Source organism: Anomaloglossus baeobatrachus, chromosome 7 (genome assembly GCF_048569485.1).
Source record: "Anomaloglossus baeobatrachus isolate aAnoBae1 chromosome 7, aAnoBae1.hap1, whole genome shotgun sequence".
NCBI lineage: Eukaryota > Metazoa > Chordata > Amphibia > Anura > Aromobatidae > Anomaloglossus > Anomaloglossus baeobatrachus.
The window spans coordinates 306,548,235-306,573,768 of NC_134359.1; the positions used below are offsets into that span (position 1 = coordinate 306,548,235).

A 25,534-nucleotide genomic window follows, 5' to 3' on the forward strand; every position below is an offset into this window, starting at 1 on the left:
ATTCGTCGGGTCACATGGATGATCGCTGCCGGAGGGGCTGACTAGACCTTGGTCTTCCTCCATTCTGGTGTGTTGGTCTGTTGTAACATCATGTATCACATAACGCCTCGTCTATGAAGACTGAAGACTCCAAAGAGGAGGCCACACTCGAAAAAGACACCAGAGGAGCGGAGAGATCTGATGGCCAGGTTTGGAGCCTCGGTGGGGGCATGGATGGCAGGAAGGTGACACTTCCCATCTCATACAGTAAAGTGGCAGTTTGGAGACATTTTGCAAAAGATTCAGGTTGGACTGAGATGGAATTGGTTGTAACATTTAGGGTGAACTCATTAGTCAGATTCCTTTGCTCACGTCTGCCGCTGTGTGTGGCTTTATATAACCTGTGTTGGCGCTGGTGAGCTGGAGAGGCCATGTCATCATATGCAGCCCAAGTGACCAAAGGAGTTAGTGACAGTTCCTGCTGATATGACCCCAGCGCCTCGTAGGGGATATTCCCGCTGCCATGTAAGTTCCTGCTGATATGACCCCAGGGATATTCCCGCTGCCGTATAATCAGTAACTTCTCTAATAAACCTCAGTATGAGGACTTTACTCCTTGAGAAAACACCGACACTGGAGGCAGCCATGGATATGGACAAACTAAGGAGCAAAATAAAAAGCTTCACCCTGCACCCTGGGGAGAACGGCCGGCAGGGGTTCCACAGGGTCCTCATTCAGCTCTTCGGCCTCTTGGGTCACGGAAAGTCGTCCTTCATCAACAGCTGCCTGTACGTCTGGGAAGATGGTGACTACAAGAACTGTGCAGAGTCTGCGGCCAGCAATGAGGGCTGCACCATGAACAGACTAACCTACCCGCTCACCAGTCACATCACCCTGGTGGACAACCGAGGATACGCCAAACTGGGGAGCTACGAGTCCGGGGAGATATTTGCTCAGCTGGGTAAGTGTGAGCAGCCATGATGCTGGATGGTGTGAGGAAACCCTGTCATGTCCCCACCACTGGGTGTCATATTAGGTGGAGAATGCTGCGTCCGTCCACAAGAAGACCGGTCACAAACACTATTGTCATCTGGTCATTGTAATAAGAACTGGACAGTCTCGCGTGTGGTGAGATGTGTGGAAAATACTGATGAACAACCACTCATACACCCATCATCCACTCACACACCCATCATCCACTCATCATCTACTCATTCACCCATCATCCACTCATCATCTACTCATTCACCCATCATCCACTCACACTCCCATCATCCATCATCCACTCATCATCTACTCATTCACCCATCATCCACTCATCATCTACTCATTCACCCATCATCCACTCATCATCTACTCATTCACCCATCATCCACTCATACTCCCATCATCACTTTTACTGTGGGGCACCCTCCGGTACACAGCACACAGGGGGTCCGTGGTCAGGTTATCGTTTGTGATGAGCGGGAACTACCATACTCAGGTGATCGGTACTTGAATGGAGCAGGTTGGACACTTGGATAGGCGCAACTTGGGGGCCAAGCATAATGAAAGTCAATGGGGAGCATCTATCTAGAAGATCTTTTTGAAAAATTCTTGCATTTCCCATTGACTTCTGTTGCACTCGATTCTGTTGCGCTCATCCAAGCGTCCGACCTGCTCAATTCCAGTACCGAGCACCTATCGCCCGCTCATCACTAGTTCTCACCCCTCCGCTGCTGTTGGTTATTTTTATTGCGGCTTTTCTGATTTTCAGGGAATTTGCTGCCTCTCGGTAATGCGGTTGAGTGGAGTAAAGGATTTGGACTTGTTGACAGAATCGTCCGAGCGGAGAAAAGAGTGGAAACCTCTGATTTCATCGTCCCGGTGTTCATCTACAGGCGAGTTACAAATATGCATTAGGATCTTATGTCTCACATGCCAAGGCTGGGGGATGGGATGTAGACCACCCGATTCCCTGACAGGCTTCAATATTAGAGGGGCTGTCCAGGAATTATGCATTGATGACATTATAAAGATAGGTCTGAATCCGACAACCTTAACCACAACCATTAACACCAGCACTGGAGTGAACAGAGCTGGTAAAGCACAGCGCCATACACCGTGTAGTGGCCGTTCTCAGTACTGCAGCTCCTCACAGCTCCATACACCGTGTAGTGGCCGCTCTCAGTAATGCAGCTCCTCACAGCTCCATACACCGTGTAGTGGCCGTTCTCAGTAATGCAGCTCCTCACAGCTCCATACACCGTGTAGTGGCCATTCTCAGTACTGCAGCTCCTCACAGCTCCATACACCGTGTAGTGGCCGTTCTCAGTACTGCAGCTCCTCACAGCTCCATACACCATGTAGTAGCCGTTCTCAGTACTGCAGCTCCTCACAGCTCCATACACCGTGTAGTGGCCGTTCTCAGTACTGCAGCTCCTCACAGCTCCATACACCGTGTAGTGGCCGTTCTCAGTACTGCAGCTCCTCCCAGCTCCATACACCGTGTAGTGGCCGTTCTCAGTACTGCAGCTCCTCACAGCTCCATACACCGTGTAGTGGCCGTTCTCAGTAATGCAGCTCCTCACAGCTCCATACACCGTGTAGTGGCCATTCTCAGTACTGCAGCTCCTCACAGCTCCATACACCGTGTAGTGGCCGTTCTCAGTACTGCAGCTCCTCACAGCTCCATACACCGTGTAGTGGCCGTTCTCAGTACTGCAGCTCCTCACAGCTCTGTACACCGTGTAGTGGCCATTCTCAGTACTGCAGCTCCTCACAGCTCCATACACTGTGTAGTGGCCGTTCTCAGTAATGCAGCTCCTCACAGCTCCATACACCGTGTAGTGGCCGTTCTCAGTACTGCAGCTCCTCACAGCTCCATACACCGTGTAGTGGCCGTTCTCAGTACTGCAGCTCCTCACAGCTCTTTACACCGTGTAGTGGCCATTCTCAGTACTGCAGCTCCTCACAGCTCCGTACACCGTGTAGTGGCCATTCTCAGTACTGCAGCTCCTCACAGCTCCATACATCGTGTAGTGGCCGTTCTCAGTACTGCAGCTCCTCACAGCTCCATACACCATGTAGTGGCCGTTCTCAGTACTGCAGCTCCTCACAGCTCCATACATTGTGTAGTGGTCGTTCTCAGTACTGCAGCTCCTCACAGCTCCATACACCGTGTAGTGGCCGTTCTCAGTACTGCAGCTCCTCACAGCTCCATACACCGTGTAGTGGTTGTTCTCAGTGCTGCAGCTCCTCACAGCTCCATACACCATGTAGTGACCGTTCTCAGTACTGCAGCTTCTCAGCTCCATACACCGTGTAGTGGCCGTTCTCAGTACTGCAGCTCCTCACAGTTCCATACACCATGTAGTGGGCATTCTCAGTACTGCAGCTTCTCACAGCTCCATACACCGTGTAGTGGCCATTCTCAATACTGCAGCTCCTCACAGCTCCATACACCGTGTAGTGGCCGTTCTCAGTACTGCAGCTCCTCACAGTTCCATACACCGTGTAGTGGCCGTTCTCAGTACTGCAGCTCCTCACAGTTCCATACACCGTGTAGTGGCCGTTCTCAGTACTGCAGTTCCTCACAGCTCCATACACCGTGTAGTGGCCGTTCTCAGTACTGCAGCTCCTCACAGCTCCATACACCGTGTAGTGGCCGTTCTCAGTACTGCAGCTCCTCACAGCTCCATACACCATGTAGTGGCCATTCTCAGTACTGCAGCTCCTCACAGCTCCATACACCGTGTAGTGGCCATTCTCAGTACTGTAGCTCCTCACAGCTCCATACACTGTGTAGTGGTTATTCTCAGTACTGCAGCTCCTCACAGCTCCATACACCGTGTAGTGGCCGTTCTCAATACTGCAGCTCCTCAAAGCTCCATACACCATGTAGTGGCCGTTCTCAGTACTGCAGCTCCTCACAGCTCCATACACCGTGTAGTGGCCATTCTCAGTACAGCAGCTCCTCACAGCTCCATACACCGTGTAGTGGCCATTCTCAATACTGCAGCTCCTCACAGCTCCATACACCGTGTAGTGGCCATTCTCAGTACTGCAGCTCCTCACAGCTCCATACACCATGTAGTGGCCATTCTCAGTACTGTAGCTCCTCACAGCTCCATACACCGTGTAGTGGCCATTCTCAGTACTACAGCTCCTCACAGCTCCATACACCGTGTAGTGGCCGTTCTCAGTACTGCAGCTCCTCACAGCTCCATACACCGTGTAGTGGCCGTTCTCAGTACTGCAGCTCCTCACAGCCCCATACACCATGTAGTGGCCGTTCTCAGTACTGCAGCTCCTCCCAGCTCCATACACCGTGTAGTGGCCATTCTCAGTACTGCTGCTCCTCACAGCTCCATACACCGTGTAGTGGCCGTTCTCAGTACTGCAGCTCCTCACAGCTCCATACACCGTGTAGTGGCCGTTCTCAGTACTGCAGCTCCTCACAGCTCCATACATCGTGTAGTGGCCGTTCTCAGTACTGCAGCTCCTCACAGCTCCATACACCGTGAAGTGGCCATTCTCAATACTGCAGCTCCTCAAAGCTCCATACACCATGTAGTGTCCGTTCTCAGTACTGCAGCTCCCCACAGCTCCATACACCGTGTAGTGGCCATTCTCAGTACTGCAGCTCCTCACAGCTCCATACATCGTGTAGTGGCCGTTCTCAGTACTGCAGATCCTCACAGCTCCATACACCGTGTAGTGTCCGTTCTCAGTACTGCAGCTCCCCACAGCTCCATACACCATGTAGTGTCCGTTCTCAGTACTGCAGCTCCTCACAGCTCCATACATCGTGTAGTAGTCGTTCTCAGTACTGCAGCTCCTTACAGCTCCATACACCGTGTAGTGGCCGTTCTCAGTACTGCAGCTCCTCACAGCTCCATACACCGTGTAGTGGCCGTTCTCAGTACTGCAGCTCCTCACAGCTCCATACACCGTGTAGTGGCCGTTCTCAGTACTGCAGCTCCTCACAGCTCCATACACCGTGTAGTGGCCATTCTCAGTCCTGCAGCTCCTCACAGCTCCATACACCGTGTAGTGGCCGTTCTCATTACTGTAGCTCCTCACAGCTTCATACACCGTGTAATGGCAGTTCTCAGTACTGCAGCTCCTCACAACTCCATACACCGTGTAGTGGCCATTCTCAGTACTACAGCTCCTCACAGCTCCATACACCGTGTAGTGGCCGTTCTCAGTACTGCAGCTCCTCACAGCTCCATACACCGTGTAGTGGCCATTCTCAGTACTGCAGCTCCTCACAGCTCCATACACCGTGTAGTGGCAGTTCTCAGTACTGCAGCTCCTCACAGCTCCATACACCGTGTAGTGGCCGTTCTCAGTACTGCAGCTCCTCACAGCTCCATACACCATGTAGTGGCCGTTCTCAGTACTGCAGCTCCTCCCAGCTCCATACACCGAGTAGTGGCCGTTCTCAGTACAGCAGCTCCTCACAGCTCCATGCACCGTGCAGTGGCCGTTCTCAGTACTGCAGCTCCTCCCAGCTCCATACACCGTGTAGTGGCCGTTCTCAGTACTGCAGCTCCTCACAGCTCCATACACCGTGTAGTGGCCGTTCTCAGTACTGCAGCTCCTCACAGCTCCATACACCGTGTAGTGGCCGTTCTCAATACTGCAGCTCCTCAAAGCTCCATACACCATGTAGTGTCCGTTCTCAGTACTGCAGCTCCTCACAGCTCCATACACCATGTAGTGGTCGTTCTCAGTACTGCAGCGCCTCACAGCTCCGTATACCATGTAGTGGCCATTCTCAGTACTGCAGCTCCTCACAGCTCCATACACCATGTAATGGCCGTTCTCAGTACTGCAGCTCCTCACAGCTCTATACACCGTGTAGTGGACGTTCTCAGTACTGCAGCTCCTCACAGCTCCATACACCGTGTAGTGGCCGTTCTCAGTACTGCAGCTCCTCACAGCTCCATACACCGTGTAGTGGCCGTTCTCAGTACTGCAGCTCCTCACAGCTCCATACACCGTGTAGTGGCCGTTCTCAGTACTGCAGCTCCTCACAGCTCCATACACCGTGTAGTGGCCGTTCTCAGTACTGCAGCTCCTCACAGCTCCATACACCGTGTAGTGGCCGTTCTCAGTACTGCAGCTCCTCACAGCTCCGTACACCATGTAGTGGCCGCTCTCAGTACTGCAGCTCCTCACAGCTCCATACACCGTGTAGTGGCCGTTCTCAGTACTGCAGCTCCTCACAGCTCCATACACCGTGTAGTGGCCATTCTCAGTACTACAGCTCCTCACAGCTCCATACACCGTGTAGTGGCCGTTCTCAGTACTGTAGCTCCTCACAGCTCCATACACCGTGTAGTGGCAGTTCTCAGTACTGCAGCTCCTCACAGCTCCATACACCGTGTAGTGGCCATTCTCAGTACTACAGCTCCTCACAGCTCTGTACACTGTGTAGTGGCCGTTCTCAGTACTGCAGCTCCTCACAGCTCCATACACCATGTAGTGGCTGTTCTCAGTACTGCAGCTCCTCACAGCTCCATACACCATGTAGTGGCAGCTCCTCACAGCTCCATACACCATGTAGTGGCTGTTCTCAGTACTGCAGCTCCTCACAGCTCCATACACCATGTAGTGGCAGCTCCTCACAGCTCCATACACCGTGTAGTGGCCGTTCTCAGTACTACAGCTCCTCACAGCTCCATACATCGTGTAGTGGCTGTTCTCAGTACTGTAGCTCCTCACAGCTCCATACAGCGTGTAGTGGCCGCTCTCAGTACTGCAGCTCCTCACAGCTCCATACACCGTGTAGTGGCCATTCTCAGTACTGCAGCTCCTCACAGCTCCATACACCGTGTAGTGGCCGTTCTCAGTACTGCAGCTCCTCACAGCTCCGTACACCATGTAGTGGCCGCTCTCAGTACTGCAGCTCCTCACAGCTCCATACACCGTGTAGTGGCCGTTCTCAGTACTGCAGCTCCTCACAGCTCCATACACCGTGTAGTGGCCGTTCTCAGTACTACAGCTCCTCACAGCTCCATACATCATGTAGTGGCTGTTCTCAGTACTGTAGCTCCTCACAGCTCCATACAGCGTGTAGTGGCCGCTCTCAGTACTGCAGCTCCTCACAGCTCCATACACCGTGTAGTGGCAGTTCTCAGTACTGCAGCTCCTCACAGCTCCATACACCATGTAGTGGCCGTTCTCAGTACTGCAGCTCCTCCCAGCTCCATACACCGAGTAGTGGCCGTTCTCAGTACAGCAGCTCCTCACAGCTCCATACACCGTGTAGTGGCCGTTCTCAGTACTGCAGCTCCTCACAGCTCCATACACCGTGTAGTGGCCGTTCTCAGTACTGCAGCTCCTCACAGTTCCATACACCGTGTAGTGGCCGTTCTCAGTACAGCAGCTCCTCACAGCTCCATACACCGTGTAGTGGCCGTTCTCAGTACTGCAGCTCCTCACAGCTCCATACACCGTGTAGTGGCCGTTCTCAGTACTGCAGCTCCTCACAGTTCCATACACCGTGTAGTGGCCGTTCTCAGTACAGCAGCTCCTCACAGCTCCATACACCGTGTAGTGGCCGTTCTCAGTACTGCAGCTCCTCACAGCTCCATACACCATGTAGTGGCCGCTCTCAGTACTGCAGCTCCTCACAGCTCCATACACCGTGTAGTGGCAGTTCTCAGTACTGCAGCTCCTCACACCTCCATACACCGTGTAGTGGCCGTTCTCAGTACTGCAGCTCCTCACAGCTCCATACACCGTGTAGTGGCCATTCTCAATACTGCAGCTCCTCACAGCTCCATACACCGTGTAGTGGCCGTTCTCAGTACTGCAGCTCCTCACAGCTCCATACACCGTGTAGTGGCCATTCTCAGTACTGCAGCTCCTCACAGCTCCATACACCGTGTAGTGGCCGTTCTCAGTACTGCAGCTCCTCACAGCTCCGTACACCATGTAGTGGCCGCTCTCAGTACTGCAGCTCCTCACAGCTCCATACACCGTGTAGTGGCCGTTCTCAGTACTGCAGCTCCTCACAGCTCCATACACCGTGTAGTGGCCGTTCTCAGTACTACAGCTCCTCACAGCTCCATACATCGTGTAGTGGCTGTTCTCAGTACTGTAGCTCCTCACAGCTCCATACAGCGTGTAGTGGCCGCTCTCAGTACTGCAGCTCCTCACAGCTCCATACACCGTGTAGTGGCAGTTCTCAGTACTGCAGCTCCTCACAGCTCCATACACCATGTAGTGGCCGTTCTCAGTACTGCAGCTCCTCCCAGCTCCATACACCGAGTAGTGGCCGTTCTCAGTACAGCAGCTCCTCACAGCTCCATACACCGTGTAGTGGCCGTTCTCAGTACTGCAGCTCCTCACAGCTCCATACACCGTGTAGTGGCCGTTCTCAGTACTGCAGCTCCTCACAGTTCCATACACCGTGTAGTGGCCGTTCTCAGTACAGCAGCTCCTCACAGCTCCATACACCGTGTAGTGGCCGTTCTCAGTACTGCAGCTCCTCACAGCTCCATACACCATGTAGTGGCCGTTCTCATTACTGCAGCTCCTCCCAGCTCCATACACCGAGTAGTGGCCGTTCTCAGTACAGCAGCTCCTCACAGCTCCATGCACCGTGCAGTGGCCGTTCTCAGTACTGCAGCTCCTCCCAGCTCCATACACCGTGTAGTGGCCGTTCTCAGTACTGCAGCTCCTCACAGCTCCATACACCGTGTAGTGGCCATTCTCAGTACTGCAGCTCCTCACAGCTCCATACACCGTGTAGTGGCCGTTCTCAATACTGCAGCTCCTCAAAGCTCCATACACCATGTAGTGTCCGTTCTCAGTACTGCAGCTCCTCACAGCTCCATACACCATGTAGTGGTCGTTCTCAGTACTGTAGCGCCTCACAGCTCCGTATACCATGTAGTGGCCATTCTCAGTACTGCAGCTCCTCACAGCTCCATACACCATGTAATGGCCGTTCTCAGTACTGCAGCTCCTCACAGCTCTATACACCGTGTAGTGGACGTTCTCAGTACTGCAGCTCCTCACAGCTCCATACACCGTGTAGTGGCCGTTCTCAGTACTGCAGCTCCTCACAGCTCCATACACCGTGTAGTGGCCGTTCTCAGTACTGCAGCTCCTCACAGCTCCATACACCGTGTAGTGGCCGTTCTCAGTACTGCAGCTCCTCACAGCTCCATACACCGTGTAGTGGCCGTTCTCAGTACTGCAGCTCCTCACAGCTCCATACACCGTGTAGTGGCCGTTCTCAGTACTGCAGCTCCTCACAGCTCCGTACACCATGTAGTGGCCGCTCTCAGTACTGCAGCTCCTCACAGCTCCATACACCGTGTAGTGGCCGTTCTCAGTACTGCAGCTCCTCACAGCTCCATACACCGTGTAGTGGCCATTCTCAGTACTACAGCTCCTCACAGCTCCATACACCGTGTAGTGGCCGTTCTCAGTACTGTAGCTCCTCACAGCTCCATACACCGTGTAGTGGCAGTTCTCAGTACTGCAGCTCCTCACAGCTCCATACACCGTGTAGTGGCCATTCTCAGTACCACAGCTCCTCACAGCTCTGTACACCGTGTAGTGGCCGTTCTCAGTACTGCAGCTCCTCACAGCTCCATACACCATGTAGTGGCTGTTCTCAGTACTGCAGCTCCTCACAGCTCCATACACCATGTAGTGGCAGTTCTCAGTACTGCAGCTCCTCACAGCTCCATACACCATGTAGTGGCCGTTATCAGTACTGCAGCTCCTCCCAGCTCCATACACCGAGTAGTGGCCGTTCTCAGTACAGCAGCTCCTCACAGCTCCATACACCATGTAGTGGCCGTTCTCAATACTGCAGCTCCTCACAGCTCCATACACCGTGTAGTGGCAGTTCTCAGTACTGCAGCTCCTCACACCTCCATACACCGTGTAGTGGCCGTTCTCAGTACTGCAGCTCCTCACAGCTCCATACACCGTGTAGTGGCCATTCTCAATACTGCAGCTCCTCACAGCTCCATACACCGTGTAGTGGCCGTTCTCAGTACTGCAGCTCCTCACAGCTCCATACACCGTGTAGTGGCCGTTCTCAGTACTGCAGCTCCTCACAGCTCCATACACCGTGTAGTGGCCGTTCTCAGTACTGCAGCTCCTCACAGCTCCGTACACCATGTAGTGGCCGCTCTCAGTACTGCAGCTCCTCACAGCTCCATACACCGTGTAGTGGCCGTTCTCAGTACTGCAGCTCCTCACAGCTCCATACACCATGTAGTGGCCATTCTCAGTACTGCAGCTCCTCACAGCTCCATACACCGTGTAGTGGCCGTTCTCAGTACTGCAGCTCCTCACAGCTCCATACACCGTGTAGTGGCCGTTCTCAGTACTGCAGCTCCTCACAGCTCCATACACCATGTAGTGGCCGTTCTCAGTACTGCAGCTCCTCACAGCTCCATACACCGTGTAGTGGCCATTCTCAGTACTGCAGCTCCTCACAGCTCCATACACCGTGTAGTGGCCGTTCTCAGTACTGCAGCTCCTCACAGCTCTTTTCTCAGCTCTTCCTCTCAGTGCAGTTAGTAAATTAAATTCTCATCTGCTCTGGCATCACAGGTTGTGAGCTCTGTGTCCATAGGCAGCAGTAGCTTTACCACTGAGATACTGGCTGTACTTAGAGGCAAAGGACGATTTGGTAATCTTGTCCTGTATTGCAGGCAAAAGAAACCAGAAGCAAATTTATTCTAATAAAATTACGGCAGATATTAAAAAAATAAAAAAATAAAACAATGTGATTTGTATTGCACTTTTTTTTTTATAAAATAATAAATATCACAGATCAGCAAATAACATGGACATATTTGTCTCCCTGTATTCGTAACGACCCGAACAACACAGCGATCACATTTATGGGGATCGGTAAATGGCGTAAAAAAGCGCAATCGATTATTTTTCTCTATTCAAACCCATAAAAAATGTAATAAAAATGTATCACTGAGGCCGTGTTCACACGGAGCGTAAATGCTGCGTTTTTTCTGCAGGATCCGCACCACAAAGTGTAATGACAATATTTGATCCATGTTTGGTGCAGATGTGAATCCGGTGATTTAATGCTTTAATATTACAGAAAAGCTTTCATTCTGCAGTTAAAAATGGAACAGATTTTTTTCCGCATACATTTTTTTTCAGGCTCCACATGGAAGCCTATAGAGTAAAAACACCAAAACCGCAACCATCAGCGGCGTCATTAGATTTTACAGATTTCAGGACGTCTCATCCACTTTGCTGGGACATTTAGTCCGTGTTCACATGTAGTGTAAATGCCGGGTTTTTCTGCTGCTTTTTTGCACATTTTTAATTTAATTGTGTGAACAAAGTGAATGTGATTCCATGAGAAGACGACGCCGAATTCTGCGATTTTGGTGCTTTTTTTTTTCCTAGAATTTTCTATTTGGAGCTTAAAAAAACGCAGGAAAAAGCTGCAGAAACTGAGAGCAGAATCCGAGGTTTACTATAAAAACACTAAAAACACGGCTTCACATCTGAATCAAAAACGCAAGAAATAATGGGGAAAAGCGATAAAAAAATGCAGCAAAAATGCAATAATCGGAGGAGATTGTTATTGTGTAATTTGGTGCGGATCCTGCAGAAAATAAAAAACACAAAAAACTCCGGATTTATGCAAAGTGTGAACACAACCTTACATGAACAAAAAAGTAACGCCATATAGTGAGGCTTATATAAAGATGAGAGCGTTCTGGCTGCTATGAATGAATGAACAGTCCGGGGCGCTGCTGAACATCCCTCACTGCCAAATGGGTGTGTCTTAGGGGTGTGGCTATGGGCGTGGTCAAATTTTACCAATGTGCGCTGCAGAATTTGTCCCTCTTTCTGGTCTTCAAAAGTTGGGAGGTGTGTGTATAACCAGAGACGATCCCCTAACAATGTGCATAACACGGATATTTCACTGATGGCCGATTTCATGATGATATTGATCTGGTGGATTCCTTCATTCGCAGTGTGAAGACCGGCGTCCACCCTACCGAGGTCAACGAGATCCGACATCTGCTCCTCACTGCGGCCAAGCTTACTGGTGAGAGTCCCCGATCCTCCCTCTTCCCCGCTCACAGGCTCTTGTTCACACTGCAGTTTTTTTCCAGTGTTTTTTGGGGGGTTCACTCTGAAATTCGACAGAAAAAGAGTTTAAAAATCGGTCAATGCCACAGTATTAACCCTCGCACTGTTCACATGTTCCAGGGTATGGAGTGTCTAGTAACGGCTTCAGGCATCAGAACCGCCAGGAGTTTAGGAGAAGGGACCAGCCTGTTCCTCAAGTGTCTGCCACTAGAAGGGCGCAGCATGGAAGTCACTGGGACAGCTAAAAAATGTCATGATGCAGGAGAGCTCCTCAATGTGTTTTTGAGCATTACTTAAAGAATTTCTTAAAAATTTACTAAAATATCAAGAAAATGCAACTAAAAAGATGCAAAATAAATGCTCAAAACATGGAGTCGGAAAAAGAGTCCAAAGCGGGTCAGAAAACAACAAAAAAATGTATATATCAAAATCTCTCAGGATGACAGAAGCAAGGAGCGACTTCTGAAGCATCTTCTACATGAAAAAATGACGTGTCTGACCACTAGAAAAAGATGCAGTGTGAACATATCCCTACACTGTCTGCACAGAGAGGCTTTTTTTTTGAAGTGGTGAAACATTTTCTAATGGAAACCAGTTCAGGAAGTTTTTGAAGAATCTTTGAAGCGTATTTAAGGCCTGTGCACACGGCGTCTGTAAGATGCTGGCGGTCCAGCCGGGGTTATCCTAAGTGAAGCCGCTTTATGAAGAAGTCGGCGGTCTTTTTCCTAAAGTGGTTTCTGCAGCCTCCAGACAAGCACTCAGCGTCTTATAGACACCAGCACAGCCTCCAAGGATTCCCAGGTTAGACCACTTTACCTCCCAGCACAGAGCGTGGGCGAATTCTCAGCAGAAGCCGCCTGAAAAATGAGACGTTACTTGTTTTAATCACATGGTGACATAGGACAGAACATGCGCACACGCCGCTTCCCCATTGATGGGTATTGTCCTCATTTATGGGGCAGTTTTGCTGCTCTTTTCATGAGAGCACTGTGTGTGCAATACTCTAAGTGCATATGCACAAAGTGTCTTTTTCAGGCAGGTTCACACTACAACCGTCTTAAACAAGAACTAAACACTCAAGAGAATTAACATAACCACAGTAATGTAAAACACTGTTCACATGTTCAGTCTTTTCAGCTTCTTTTAACCGCTTCAGGTTTCCTAAGATGCAAAGTGGTTAACAGCAGCAATCGGCCCGTTCTTAAGGCGGCTTCTACTTGGAAGCCGCTCACAAATGTCTGCAATGCAATACAAATGAAAAAAAAAATGCCAGCAGGAAAGACATTGCTCACAAAACAATCGAAAAGACGCCAGAAAGAGAAAGATGCTTCAGATCCTACACATGCTGCAGTGCTGAGCTGTGCACATGTGTATCCAGATCTTGGCTGAGATAAAAGACTTGTTAGAAAGCTCAGCACAGTCTTCCTGTGTCTGCCTCTGCTTGTTTCCTCCCTCTGCTCCTCACTCCTCCTCTCTCCTCATTTCTTTGTAGTATTATAGAGCTGTTTTTTCAGAAGATTATGAGTTCACAAGTAAAGTGGGGGATGTCATAAGGTGATGTCTCCGTTAAGATATATTACAAAGTTCCTTATAGTCACATGATCTATTATTAACTTATGTAAAGTTTGTTTAAAGTGCTATTCCCATTGTAATCTCTTGAGATAATTTAGGACAAACATCTCATATCTTGGTCGTTGCATCCTTGTCTAAAAATATTAATTAACCAGTAGATATGATGAGAGCAGATGGTAGAGCCGGTAGAGCCATCACCATCCGAAAGGCCACGTCTCACTAAGCGACATCACTAGCGACATCGCTGCTGAGTCACGGTTTTTGTGACGCAACAGTGATCTTGCTAGCGATGTCGCTGTGTGTGACATCCAGCAACGACCTGGCGCCTGCTGTGAGGTCGCCGGTCATTGCTGAATGTCCTGGACCATTGTTTGGTCGTTGCTCTCCTGCTGTGAAGCACACATCGCTGTGTGTGACAGCGAGAGTGCAACAACTGAATGTGCAGGGAGCAGGGAGCCGGCTTCTGACAGCTGCGAATGCTGGTAACCACGGTAAACATGGTGTAACCAAGCGAAGTGCTTTGCTTGGTTACCCGATATTTACATTGGTTACTAGCGTCCGCCGCTCTCAGGCTGCCAGCGCTGGCTCCCTGCTGCCTGCACGCGTAGCCAGAGTACACATCGGGTAAATAAGCAAAGCAGTTTGCTTATTAACCCGATGTGTACTCTGGCTACGAGTGCAGGGAGCCAGCGCTAAGCGGTGTGCTCTGGTGACCAAGGTAAATATCAGGTAACCAAGTGAAGCATTTTGCTTGGTTACCCGATATTTAGCTTAGTTACCAAGTGCAGCATCGCTTCCACGCGTCGCTGCTGGCATGGGGCTGGTCACTGGTGAGATCTGCCTGTTTGACATCTCAGCAACGACCCGTGTAGCAACGCTCCAGCGATCCCTGCCAGGTCAGGTCGCTGGTGGGATCGCTGGAGCGTCGCTTAGGGGTACTTTGCACGCTGTGACATCGCTACCCGATGCTAGCGATACCGAACGCGATAGTACCTGCCCCCGTCGCACATGCAATATCTCGTGATAGCTGCCGTAGCGAACATTATCTCTACAGCAGCTTCACACGCACTTACCTGCCCTGCAACGTCGCTCTGCCTGGCGACCCGCCTCCTTCCTAAGGGGGCGGGTCGTGCGGCGTCACAGCAACATCACATGGCAGGCGGCCAATAGAAGCGGAGGGGCGGAGATGAGCGGCGCGTAAACATCCCGCCCACCTCCTTCCTTCCACATTGCCGGTGGAGGCAGGTAAGGAGATGTTCCTCGCTCCTGCAGCTTCACACACAGCGATGTGCGCTGCCGCAGGAATGAGGAACAACATCGTATCTCTTATTGGTGCAACATTATGAAAATGCCCGACCCTACACAGATAGCCGATTTACGACGCTTTTGCGATCGTTTATCGGCGCATCTAGGCTTTACACGTTACGACGTCGCTACTGGCGTCACTTTCGATTTGACCCCGACGATATCGCAGTAGCGATGTCACAACATGCAAAGTACCCCTTAGTGTGACGGTACCTTTACGTTCCCATTTGTAATGTACCCGATAAGTGCTGATCCCTGATTGATTGTTATCTGCTTCCTTCACAGGAATTTACCCAATCATCGTTCTTACCTACAAGACAAGCGGGAGCCTGACTGCCACCACCGCAGCGTTCAGGGACATGGGGGCCGAGAAAATATTTGCATTTGAGAACTACACCCAGGAAGACTGTGGTAAAACAAGGGGAAGGCATGAGGAAGTCTTGAAGTTCTTATCCGAGGTTATTGAGGAGGTGGTATTCCGAATTCACCATTCTCGAGATCCAGAGAGAGAAATGAAAGAGCGGAAGCAATTTGTACTAAATTATGTGCATGACCGAGAGAAGAAGCTACAGGAAGACAAGGTGGAAAGACAGAAGGCACTGGAGAAAGCTATCCTAATGACACAGCTAAAGAAAGAAAAGGAGACACAAGAGTGGCAGCAGAAGAAAGAAGAGCGGGAAATGGAGGATGAAGCGTGCAGGAAACAGGAGGAAATGGAGAGGAAGAGGCTGGTTGATCAGGCCAGACGCGAGGATGAAATCAGGGCACAGAGGGCAAAAAATGAGAAGAAAAACCTGTGGCATCGAATATTTCACCAGTGACGTCCTACTCAAAAACAGAACGTCCCCAATTGAGCTGATAGACCTGGCCAGACACAAGGGTGAAATCAGGGGGCAGAGGGAAAAAAATGAGAAGAAAAACCTGTAGCATCGAATATTACACCAGTGATGTCCTAATCAAACACAGAACGTCATCGATGGAGCTGATAGACCAGGCCAGACGCGAGGATAAAATCAGGGGGCGGAAGGCAAAAGATGAGAAGAAAAACAAGAGGTGTCGAATAATTCACCAGTGACGTCCTACTAAAACACAGAACGTCACCGATGTAGCTGATAGACCTGGCCAGACTTGAGGATGAAATCAGGGGGCGGAAGGCAATAAATGAGAAGAAAAACAAGAGGTGTCGAATATTTCACCAGTGACGTTCTACTAAAACACAGAACGTCACCGATGTAGCTGATAGACCTGGCCAGACTTGAGGATGAAATCAGGGGGCGGAAGGCAATAAATGAGAAGAAAAACAAGAGGTGTCGAATATTTCACCAGTGACGTCCTACTAAAACACAGAACGTCACCGATGTAGCTGATAGACCAGGCCAGACTTGAGGATGAAATCAGGGGGCAGAGGGCAAAAAATGAGAAGAAAAACAAGTGGCATCATATAGCTCGCTAATGACGATGTAAACAACACCAGACTGCTCCATTTTACTCTCCTGTTACACTTTCTTTTGTTTTCCTGAATTTTGATCAGTCCCACCAGAACTTTCTGAACTTTTCTTTGCGCTTAGAGATATTTGTTTTTTTTGCGGCTGAAGAAAAACATAAGAGGAAAGTACAGATAAGACACTGGTGTGAATGGTGTGAACAAGACCAAATCCAGCAGATGCTGAAGCCTGCGCTGCTTGTTACTCTTTGCGCAGTGATGACCCACGGTCCACAGGTTACTCCACATTTACACCTCGTGGTATCTTGATTTAGAGTGAAATTATGTGATTTGTATTTAATAAAATAAAGAAAGAAGCTATTTCCACCGTCCTGAGTTGTAGTTAATTATCACAAATCCATATCCACGTGCAGAGGAGGATGCAGCCACCAGTCTTCAGAGGAAAGTCCAAGGCCTCATTCCAGGAGACAGATTATACCAGACCTCTAGCGTAAAACATCTTGTGATGCTGCAAAGTCTTTATCCAACTCTAAGGGGTACTTTACACGCTGCGACATCGCTAGGCGATGATAGCGATGCCGAGCGTGATAGTCCCCGCCCCCGTCGCACATGCGATATCTTGTGATAACTGCCGTAGCGAACATTATCGCTACGGCAGCTTCACGCGCACTCACCTGCCCTGCGACGTCGCTCTGGCCGGCGAACCACCGCCTTCCTAAGGGGGCGGGTCGTGCGACGTCACATCGACGTCACACGGCAGGCGGCCAATAGAAGCGGAGGGGCGGAGATGAGCAGGATGTAAACATCCCGTCCACCTCCTTCCTTCCGCATAGCCGGTGGAGGCAGGTAAGGAGATGTTCCTCGCTCCTGCGGCTTCACACACAGCGATGTGTGCTGCCGCAGGAATGAGGAACAACATTGTATCTCCTATTGGTGTGAAATTATGGAAATGACCGACGCTACACAGATCACCGATTTACGACGCTTTTGCGATCGTTTATCGGCGCATCTAGGCTTTACAGGTTGCAACGTCGTTACCGGCGCCGGATGTGCGTCACTTTCGATTGAACCCAGACGATATCGCAGTAGCGATCTTGCAGCGTGCAAAGTACCCCTAAATTTAACACCGATTTTCTTGAATTTTTATTTCAATCCTGGCTGCAGTAGATGGTGCGGGAAGGTACAGGGAACCAACGAGCTGTCTGTCACGAACATCCGGGTGGGGGTCTCGCAAAATCCACCCGCTGTTCGCCAATTTTGTCACGATCAGACTGCACTCTAGCGCCCCCTTGTCAGCAGGTCAATTTATGTACCGCCGGACAATAAGAACATGAGGCTGCTGAGCTACTAATGCCAAATATTGAAGGTCTGCCAGCATGGGTGATGTGTATATCACTGATATATATATATATATATATATATATATATATATATATACCGTATTTTTCAGACTATAAGACGCACCGGACCATAAGACGCACCCTGGTTTTAGAGGAGGAAAATAGGAAAATAAAATTTTAAGCAAAAAATGTGGTCATGACACGTTGTTATGGGGCGAGGATCTGCTGCTGACACTGTTATGGGGGTAATGTCCCCAAATTCTCTGCTAAGGTACCCCATCTTGGTAATGATCCTCCTGCCTTGTATATGTACCCTATTCTGGTATATGCCTTTATCCTTCTATATACTGCCATCCTGCTATATACTGCCATCCTGCTATATGGCCCCTTCCTGCTATATACACCCATCCTGCTATATACACCCATTCTGCTATATACACCCATCCTGCTATATACACCCATCCTGCTATATACATCCATCCTGCTATATACACCCATCCTGCTACATACATCCATCCTGCTATATACACCCATCCTGCTATATACATCCATCCTGCTATATACACCCATCCTGCTATATACACCCATCCTGCTATATACATCCATCCTGCTATATACACCCATCCTGCTATATACACCCATCCTGCTATATACATCCATCCTGCTATATACACCCATCCTTCTATATACATCCATCCTGCTATATACACTCATCCTGCTATATACTGCCATCCTGCTATATACTACCATCCTGCTATATGCCCCATTCTGCTATATGGCCCCATCCTGCTATATATACCCATCCTGCTATATACATCTGTGGCACCCTGGACTAGCCAGGTCGTCACAGGTACACACACCCCCCACCCCGAGACAGGCACATCAGCCAGACACAAAACCCTTGCTGCCTCCCTCCAGGGTCTGATGTCCACACCAGGTAGGGCGGAGCCAGGCGGTTGGCCCCGCCCACTGAGGAGTTTACAGGCCTGGAGGCGGGAAAAGGAAGTGAGTGCAGTTAGGGAAGTGAAAGTGTGAGGAGTGAAGTGCAGGAGCTGGACTGGCTGTGTCTGGGTGTGTGGCCCAGGCACTGACAGCAAGGTTAGCAGACGGTGGTGGCCGTCTGCAGGAGAGGTGAATCAACGCGGAACCGTAGGACCGAGGTCGGGCGGTGGCCCGCCGGTACCGAACCGGGGAGCGAAGTGAAGCCAGCACACACAGGCAGGGCCTGCAGACCCCGACCAGGTTTGGAGCTGCCGAAAAGGTCAAATCCGTTAGTGACCGGAACCCCAGGAGTTTCCTAGCAGCCAAGACCCGATAGAAGGCAACCGTCCAACCAGCAAAAGGAAATACAACTACCGCCAAAGCTAGGATTCCAAGGGCCAGAGCCTGCGGGCAAAAGGGCTCCTCCGGCACATATATACGCTGGGGAGCGGGTTACCGGTGGGAAGCCACCGGAGCTGAACAAATACTAAGGTGCAGGGAAAGGCAGCCATCACCACCCGTCCGGGAGAAGCCACAGCAGCCGACTGCGGGACCCGTCCATCCAGCCGTTTGCTTTACCAGAGACTTTGCGTACATTTGTGGCTGACTGAGTACAACCGTGCCCTCCGGCACCGCGCTGCGCTGTCCTCTGCGACCCTGCACCTTGCCAACCCTGCCTCCCCGTTACCTCACCGGGCCCCGGGACCGCCAACCCCTACCCACGTAGGGGGTAAACAACATCCCAGCTGCTCCCTACCATCGCTTCCGGGATCCCCGTCACCAGCAGCAGTGGTGCCCAACCTCACCACAACCCGTGGGTGGCATCACGGACTACATCCCCAAACCAAACCACCCCTTTCACGGGCGAGGAGCGCCGCTCGAGTCCCCAGATCCGGCCCACCGCTTGAGCCACCGAGCAGCAGCAGCGCCGGACCCGAGCGTTAGCGAGCGCAGCGCCCCGCCACCCGCAACACATCCATCCTGCTATATACACCCATCCTGCTATATACACCCATCCTGCTATATACACCCATCCTGCTATATACATCCATCCTGCTATATACACCCATCCTGCTATATACATCCATCCTGCTATATACACCCATCCTGCTATATACACCCATCCTGCTATATACACCCATCCTGCTATATACATCCATCCTGCTATATACACCCATCCTGCTATATACATCCATCCTGCTATATACATCCATCCTGCTATATACATCCATCCTGCTATATACACCCATCCTGCTATATACACCCATCCTGCTATATACATCCATCCTGCTATATACATCCATCCTGCTATATACACCCATCCTGGTATATGGCATGTATTCTGTATTACACACAAAAAAACCCCCAAAAAAAACGTTTATACTCACCTTTACTTGCTCCATACAGCATTGCTCCTCCCCCTGTCTGTTGTGGCAGCAGCACCGCTGGAGTGTGGAGCAGTCACTGGTCACTTCCCTGCAGCACCGCAATGTCCTCCTGTCTGTGCCGGTCAGCTGCCCTGCGTGACTAGCGGCGGGCACAGCGATGACGTCATCGCTGTGCTCACCGCTCTCTACACAGATCAGCTGACCGGCACAGACAGGAGGACATCGCGAAGCTGCAGGGGAACGGTGAATACACTAATTCACTGCCCCCCCGCGCTGATGATGATGCGCGGGGAGCAGTGAATACAGCCGCACATGATCACTCCAGGCTGTAGTTGGCAGGGGTGATCACGGCCGGCTGTTTACTATGCGCGCACCCGCCCCGCTCATCATCCTGCCCATCATCCCGCCCACCTGAGATGATGGGCGGGATGATGGACGTGTATATGTAATGAGCGGGCCCACCTGTCAGCGCCGACTTCAGCGCTGAGAGATGATGGGCGCGATGATGGGCGTGTATATGTAATGAGCGGGCCCACGTGGTCACGGCCTGCTCGTGCCACCGATGACCCGCTCCACCGCAGCACCCTCATTTCCCGGCCGCAGCCCTATAGTCAGACCATAAGACGCACCCACCACTTTCCCCAACATTTGGGGGGAAAAACTGCGTCTTATGGTTTGAAAAATACGGTATATATATATCACGGTACCCTTGCTGGTAGCACCACAATAATTCTACACAACAATACTTCCGCTGCCACCACTGAACCTTTCCAGGTAGTCCGGGCACCCGTTACAGATAGCAAAGGGCTCCTTGGGTTTGGATTCGTAATTAGAGGAGGAGGAACGAGCTATTAAATTTGAAATATTTAATCTGAAAATAGGCAGTTTATAAAATATACAGGATGTTACAAAAGGGAACAATACAAATACAGTATAGACAATTACATAAAATAAAAGGGATAAACGTGAAACTTACTAAACTCGTGCCATAGATGTGACGCCCGAATTTGTGGAGGGAGGGGATTCAGGCATGAAAAACGGGCAGCACCACTGCTTAGGTGTGCCCTCCAGTACTGATACAGGCCAAAATGAGGCCTCGGACTTTTATGACCTCAGGTTACCCTACCATCTGTGACCTCCTTTTACGATACCTTCTGGGCTGTACCAAGGGGTCAGGAAATTTTAGTTTTTCGTACATCTTTGCCCCTGGGCCACACAGGTGAGAGATATCAGCGTCATATTTTATACTTTGATTTTTCATTTGCATAGATACCAAACACAACGCATCTAGCGTGATTTTATTGGCCAATACCCATTTGTCGGGATACCAGTGGTCACCCAGCAAAGCCACATGGTGCGCGGCGTTCAACACTCCTGACAATACGCTTTCCATTTTTCTAGCATTAACATGGCACCTAGAAACTGTTCCAATAGAATTCAGTAGAATTGTCCAGCACCATCCGATTTGACTTTTTAATCCACGTCAGACTTCTTCATTTCTTAAGAAGTAACTTTTATTTTGCATATTTAAAATCATGCCTAAAACCACATGTCTTATGCGTTTCAAGCTCCTCAGATCTCTTACTCCTAGCATGAGAATGGCCATTGTAACACCAGCCCAGCGCCCCTTCACCGCACCCGCCTTTGCTGGGTCCCGCTCTAAACTGCATCTTTCTGGGCTTCTTAGAAACCTACAAGATCAGCGGTGACCACAAGAGGTTAATGAAAGTGGCGGGGGCTAAAGTGCAAATCCAGCAACAGAGCATCACTCCCTGTAACATACGCTGTATAAGGAAAAAGGAATGAAACAGGGGTCCCCGCCGCTCTCCCACAATGGTAATGACCTGACTCCAAACAGTCCAGCTAGTACCAGCACGGGAAGCCGGCAAGGGAAGCCCTGTGTTCATTCCTTTTTCATTATATATATATATATATATATATATATATACCTCCGGAACCATCACTGCCACCACCAATCGTGTATAGGTAGACCGGACACGCGTTACAGATAGCGTAAGGCGTATTTGGGTTTAATGTTGACATAGAACAAGAGGGACAACAATTATATATGAACGGACAGTGCCACAGCTTATGTGTGCCCCCCGGAACTGAGCCAAGCAACTGTATATATCAATCCACTGCAAGTATATATTACTCCACTGCCAATATATTACTCCACTGCACCGTATATATTACTCCACTGCCAGTATATATTACTCCACTGCCAGTATATATTACTCCACTGCCAGTATATATTACTCCACTGCCAGTATATATTACTCCACTGCACCGTATATATCAATCCACTGCCAGTATATATTACTCCACTGCCAGTATATATTACTCCACTGCCAGTATATATTACTCCACTGCCAGTATATATTACTCCACTGCCAGTATATATTACTCCACTGCCAGTATATATCAATCCACTGCCAGTATATATTACTCCACTGCCAGTATATATTACTCCACTGCCAGTATATATTACTCCACTGCCAGTATATATCAATCCACTGCCAGTATATATTACTCCACTGCCAGTATATATTACTCCACTGCCAGTATATATTACTCCACTGCCAGTATATATTACTCCACTGCCAGTATATATCAATCCACTGCCAGTATATATTACTCCACTGCCAGTATATATTACTCCACTGCCAGTATATATTACTCCACTGCCAGTATATATTACTCCACTGCCAGTATATATTACTCCACTGCCAGTATATATTACTCCACTGCACCGTATATATCAATCCACTGCCAGTATATATTACTCCACTGCCAGTATATATTACTCCACTGCCAGTATATATTACTCCACTGCCAGTATATATTACTCCACTGCCAGTATATATTACTCCACTGCCAGTATATATCAATCCACTGCCAGTATATATTACTCCACTGCCAGTATATATTACTCCACTGCCAGTATATATTACTCCACTGCCAGTATATATTACTCCACTGCCAGTATATATCAATCCACTGCCAGTATATATTACTCCACTGCCAGTATATATCAATCCACTGCCAGTATATATTACTCCACTGCCAGTATATATCAATCCACTGCCAGTATATATTACTCCACTGCCAGTATATATTACTCCACTGCCAGTATATATTACTCCACTGCCAGTATATATTACTCCACTGCCAGTATATATCAATCCACTGCCAGTATATATTACTCCACTGCCAGTATATATTACTCCACTGCCAGTATATATCAATCCACTGCCAGTATATATTACTCCACTGCCAGTATATATTACTCCACTGCCAGTATATATTACTCCACTGCCAGTATATATTACTCCACTGCCAGTATATATCAATCCACTGCCAGTATATATTACTCCACTGCCAGTATATATCAATCCACTGCCAGTATATATTACTCCACTGCCAGTATATATTACTCCACTGCCAGTATATATTACTCCACTGCCAGTATATATTACTCCACTGCAAGTATATATTACTCCACTGCCAGTATATATTACTCCACTGCCAGTATATATTACTCCACTGCCAGTATATATCAATCCACTGCCAGTATATATTACTCCACTGCCAGTATATATTACTCCACTGCCAGTATATATTACTCCACTGCAAGTATATATTACTCCACTGCCAGTATATATTACTCCACTGCCAGTATATATTACTCCACTGCCAGTATATATTACTCCACTGCCAGTATATATCAATCCACTGCCAGTATATATTACTCCACTGCCAGTATATATCAATCCACTGCCAGTATATATTACTCCACTGCCAGTATATATTACTCCACTGCCAGTATATATTACTCCACTGTAAGTATATATTACTCCACTGCCAGTATATACAGTATCAATCACAGTATATATCAATCCACTGCACAGTATATATCAATCCACTGCACAATATATATCAATCCACTGCACAGTATATACAGTATCAATCCACTGCACAGTATATATCAATCCACTGCACAGTATATATCAATCCACTGCACAGTATATATCAATCCACTGCACCGTATATATCAATCCACTGCACCGTATATATCAACCCACTGCACCGTATATATCAATCCACTGATCCACTGCACTGTATATATCAATCCACTGCCCGTATATATCAATCCACTGACAGTATATACAGTATCAATCCACTGCACTGTATATATCAATCCACTGCACGGTATATATCAATTCACTGAACTGTATATATCAATCCACTGCACAGTATATACAGTATCAATCCACTGCACTGTATATATCAATCCACTGCACAGTATATATCAATCCACTGCACGGTATATATCAATTCACTGAACTGTATATATCAATCCACTGCACAGTATATACAGTATCAATCCACTGCACTGTATATATCAATCCACTGCACAGTATATATCAATCCACTGCACAGTATATATCAATCCACTGCACAGTATATACAGTATCAATCCACTGCACAGTATATATCAATCCACTGCACAGTATATATCAATCCACTGCACAGTATATACAGTATCAATCCACTGCACGGTATATATCAATCCACTGCACAGTATATATCAATCCACTGCACGGTATATATCAATCCACTGCACGGTATATATCAATCCACTGCACGGTATATATCAATCCACTGCACGGTATATATCAATCCACTGCACGGTATATATCAATCCACTGCACTGTATATATCAATCCACTGCACAGTATATATCAATCCACTGCACAGTATATATCAATCCACTGCACGGTATATATCAATCCACTGCACGGTATATATCAATCCACTGCACTGTATATATCAATCCACTGCACAGTATATATCAATCCACTGCACAGTATATATCAATCCACTGCACGGTATATATCAATCCACTGCACTGTATATATCAATCCACTGCACAGTATATATCAATCCACTGCACAGTATATATCAATCCACTGCACGGTATATATCAATGTGTCTGTATATTCTTGGCATTTCCTGCTCTGTAATATAACGACTCGAGGCTCCTATGGATAATATGTAAATGTGGGGCAATAAAGTCAGGTATTTCCCGGCCCCGGGAGGACCTTGTACTCCTCCTATCTGCACTGGTGAAGAAGTCTTCAGTCATGGCCCTAGATTCTGACAGAATAAGACACCTCATCGGTCATTTTAGCTTTGACCACTGCTCGCGCGGCAGCCAGGGCTTTTCCCGGATTCTCATCCAGTTCTTTGGCTTTTCCGGTCATGGTAAATCGGCCTTCATTAACAGCTGTAAATACGTGTGGGAGAATGGAGAGTACCAGAACTATACCTATTCTACTGATACCCATGGAGGCCACACTCTGGAGAGGAGGTCCTACCCCCTGACGGACAACATCACTCTGGTGGACAACCGAGGCTTCGGGATC

At 49.0% G+C, this 25,534-nt stretch overlaps 1 protein-coding gene across 1 annotated transcript; it reads left to right on the top strand.

Moving 5' to 3' along the window:
* Positions 1-618: 618 nt before the first annotated feature.
* Positions 619-16,717, top strand: LOC142246587 (uncharacterized). The gene is made up of 4 exons (XM_075319655.1): positions 619-940; positions 1,736-1,859; positions 11,958-12,031; positions 15,238-16,717. The coding sequence occupies exons 1-4, from the start codon at positions 625-627 to the stop codon at positions 15,771-15,773; spliced, it is 1,050 nt and encodes a 349-aa protein (XP_075175770.1). The 5' UTR covers positions 619-624; the 3' UTR covers positions 15,774-16,717.
* Positions 16,718-25,534: the final 8,817 nt, after the last annotated feature.

Excerpts from the sequence above, each read along its gene's own strand:
- LOC142246587 (XM_075319655.1), top strand. The coding sequence starts at position 625 with ATGGATATGGACAAACTAAGGAGCAAAATAAAAAGCTTCACCCTGCAC. Across the intron at positions 941-1,735 it reads GGAGATATTTGCTCAGCTGG|GGAATTTGCTGCCTCTCGGT; the intron begins GTAAGTGTGAGC and ends TCTGATTTTCAG. Across the intron at positions 12,032-15,237 it reads CACTGCGGCCAAGCTTACTG|GAATTTACCCAATCATCGTT; the intron begins GTGAGAGTCCCC and ends CTTCCTTCACAG.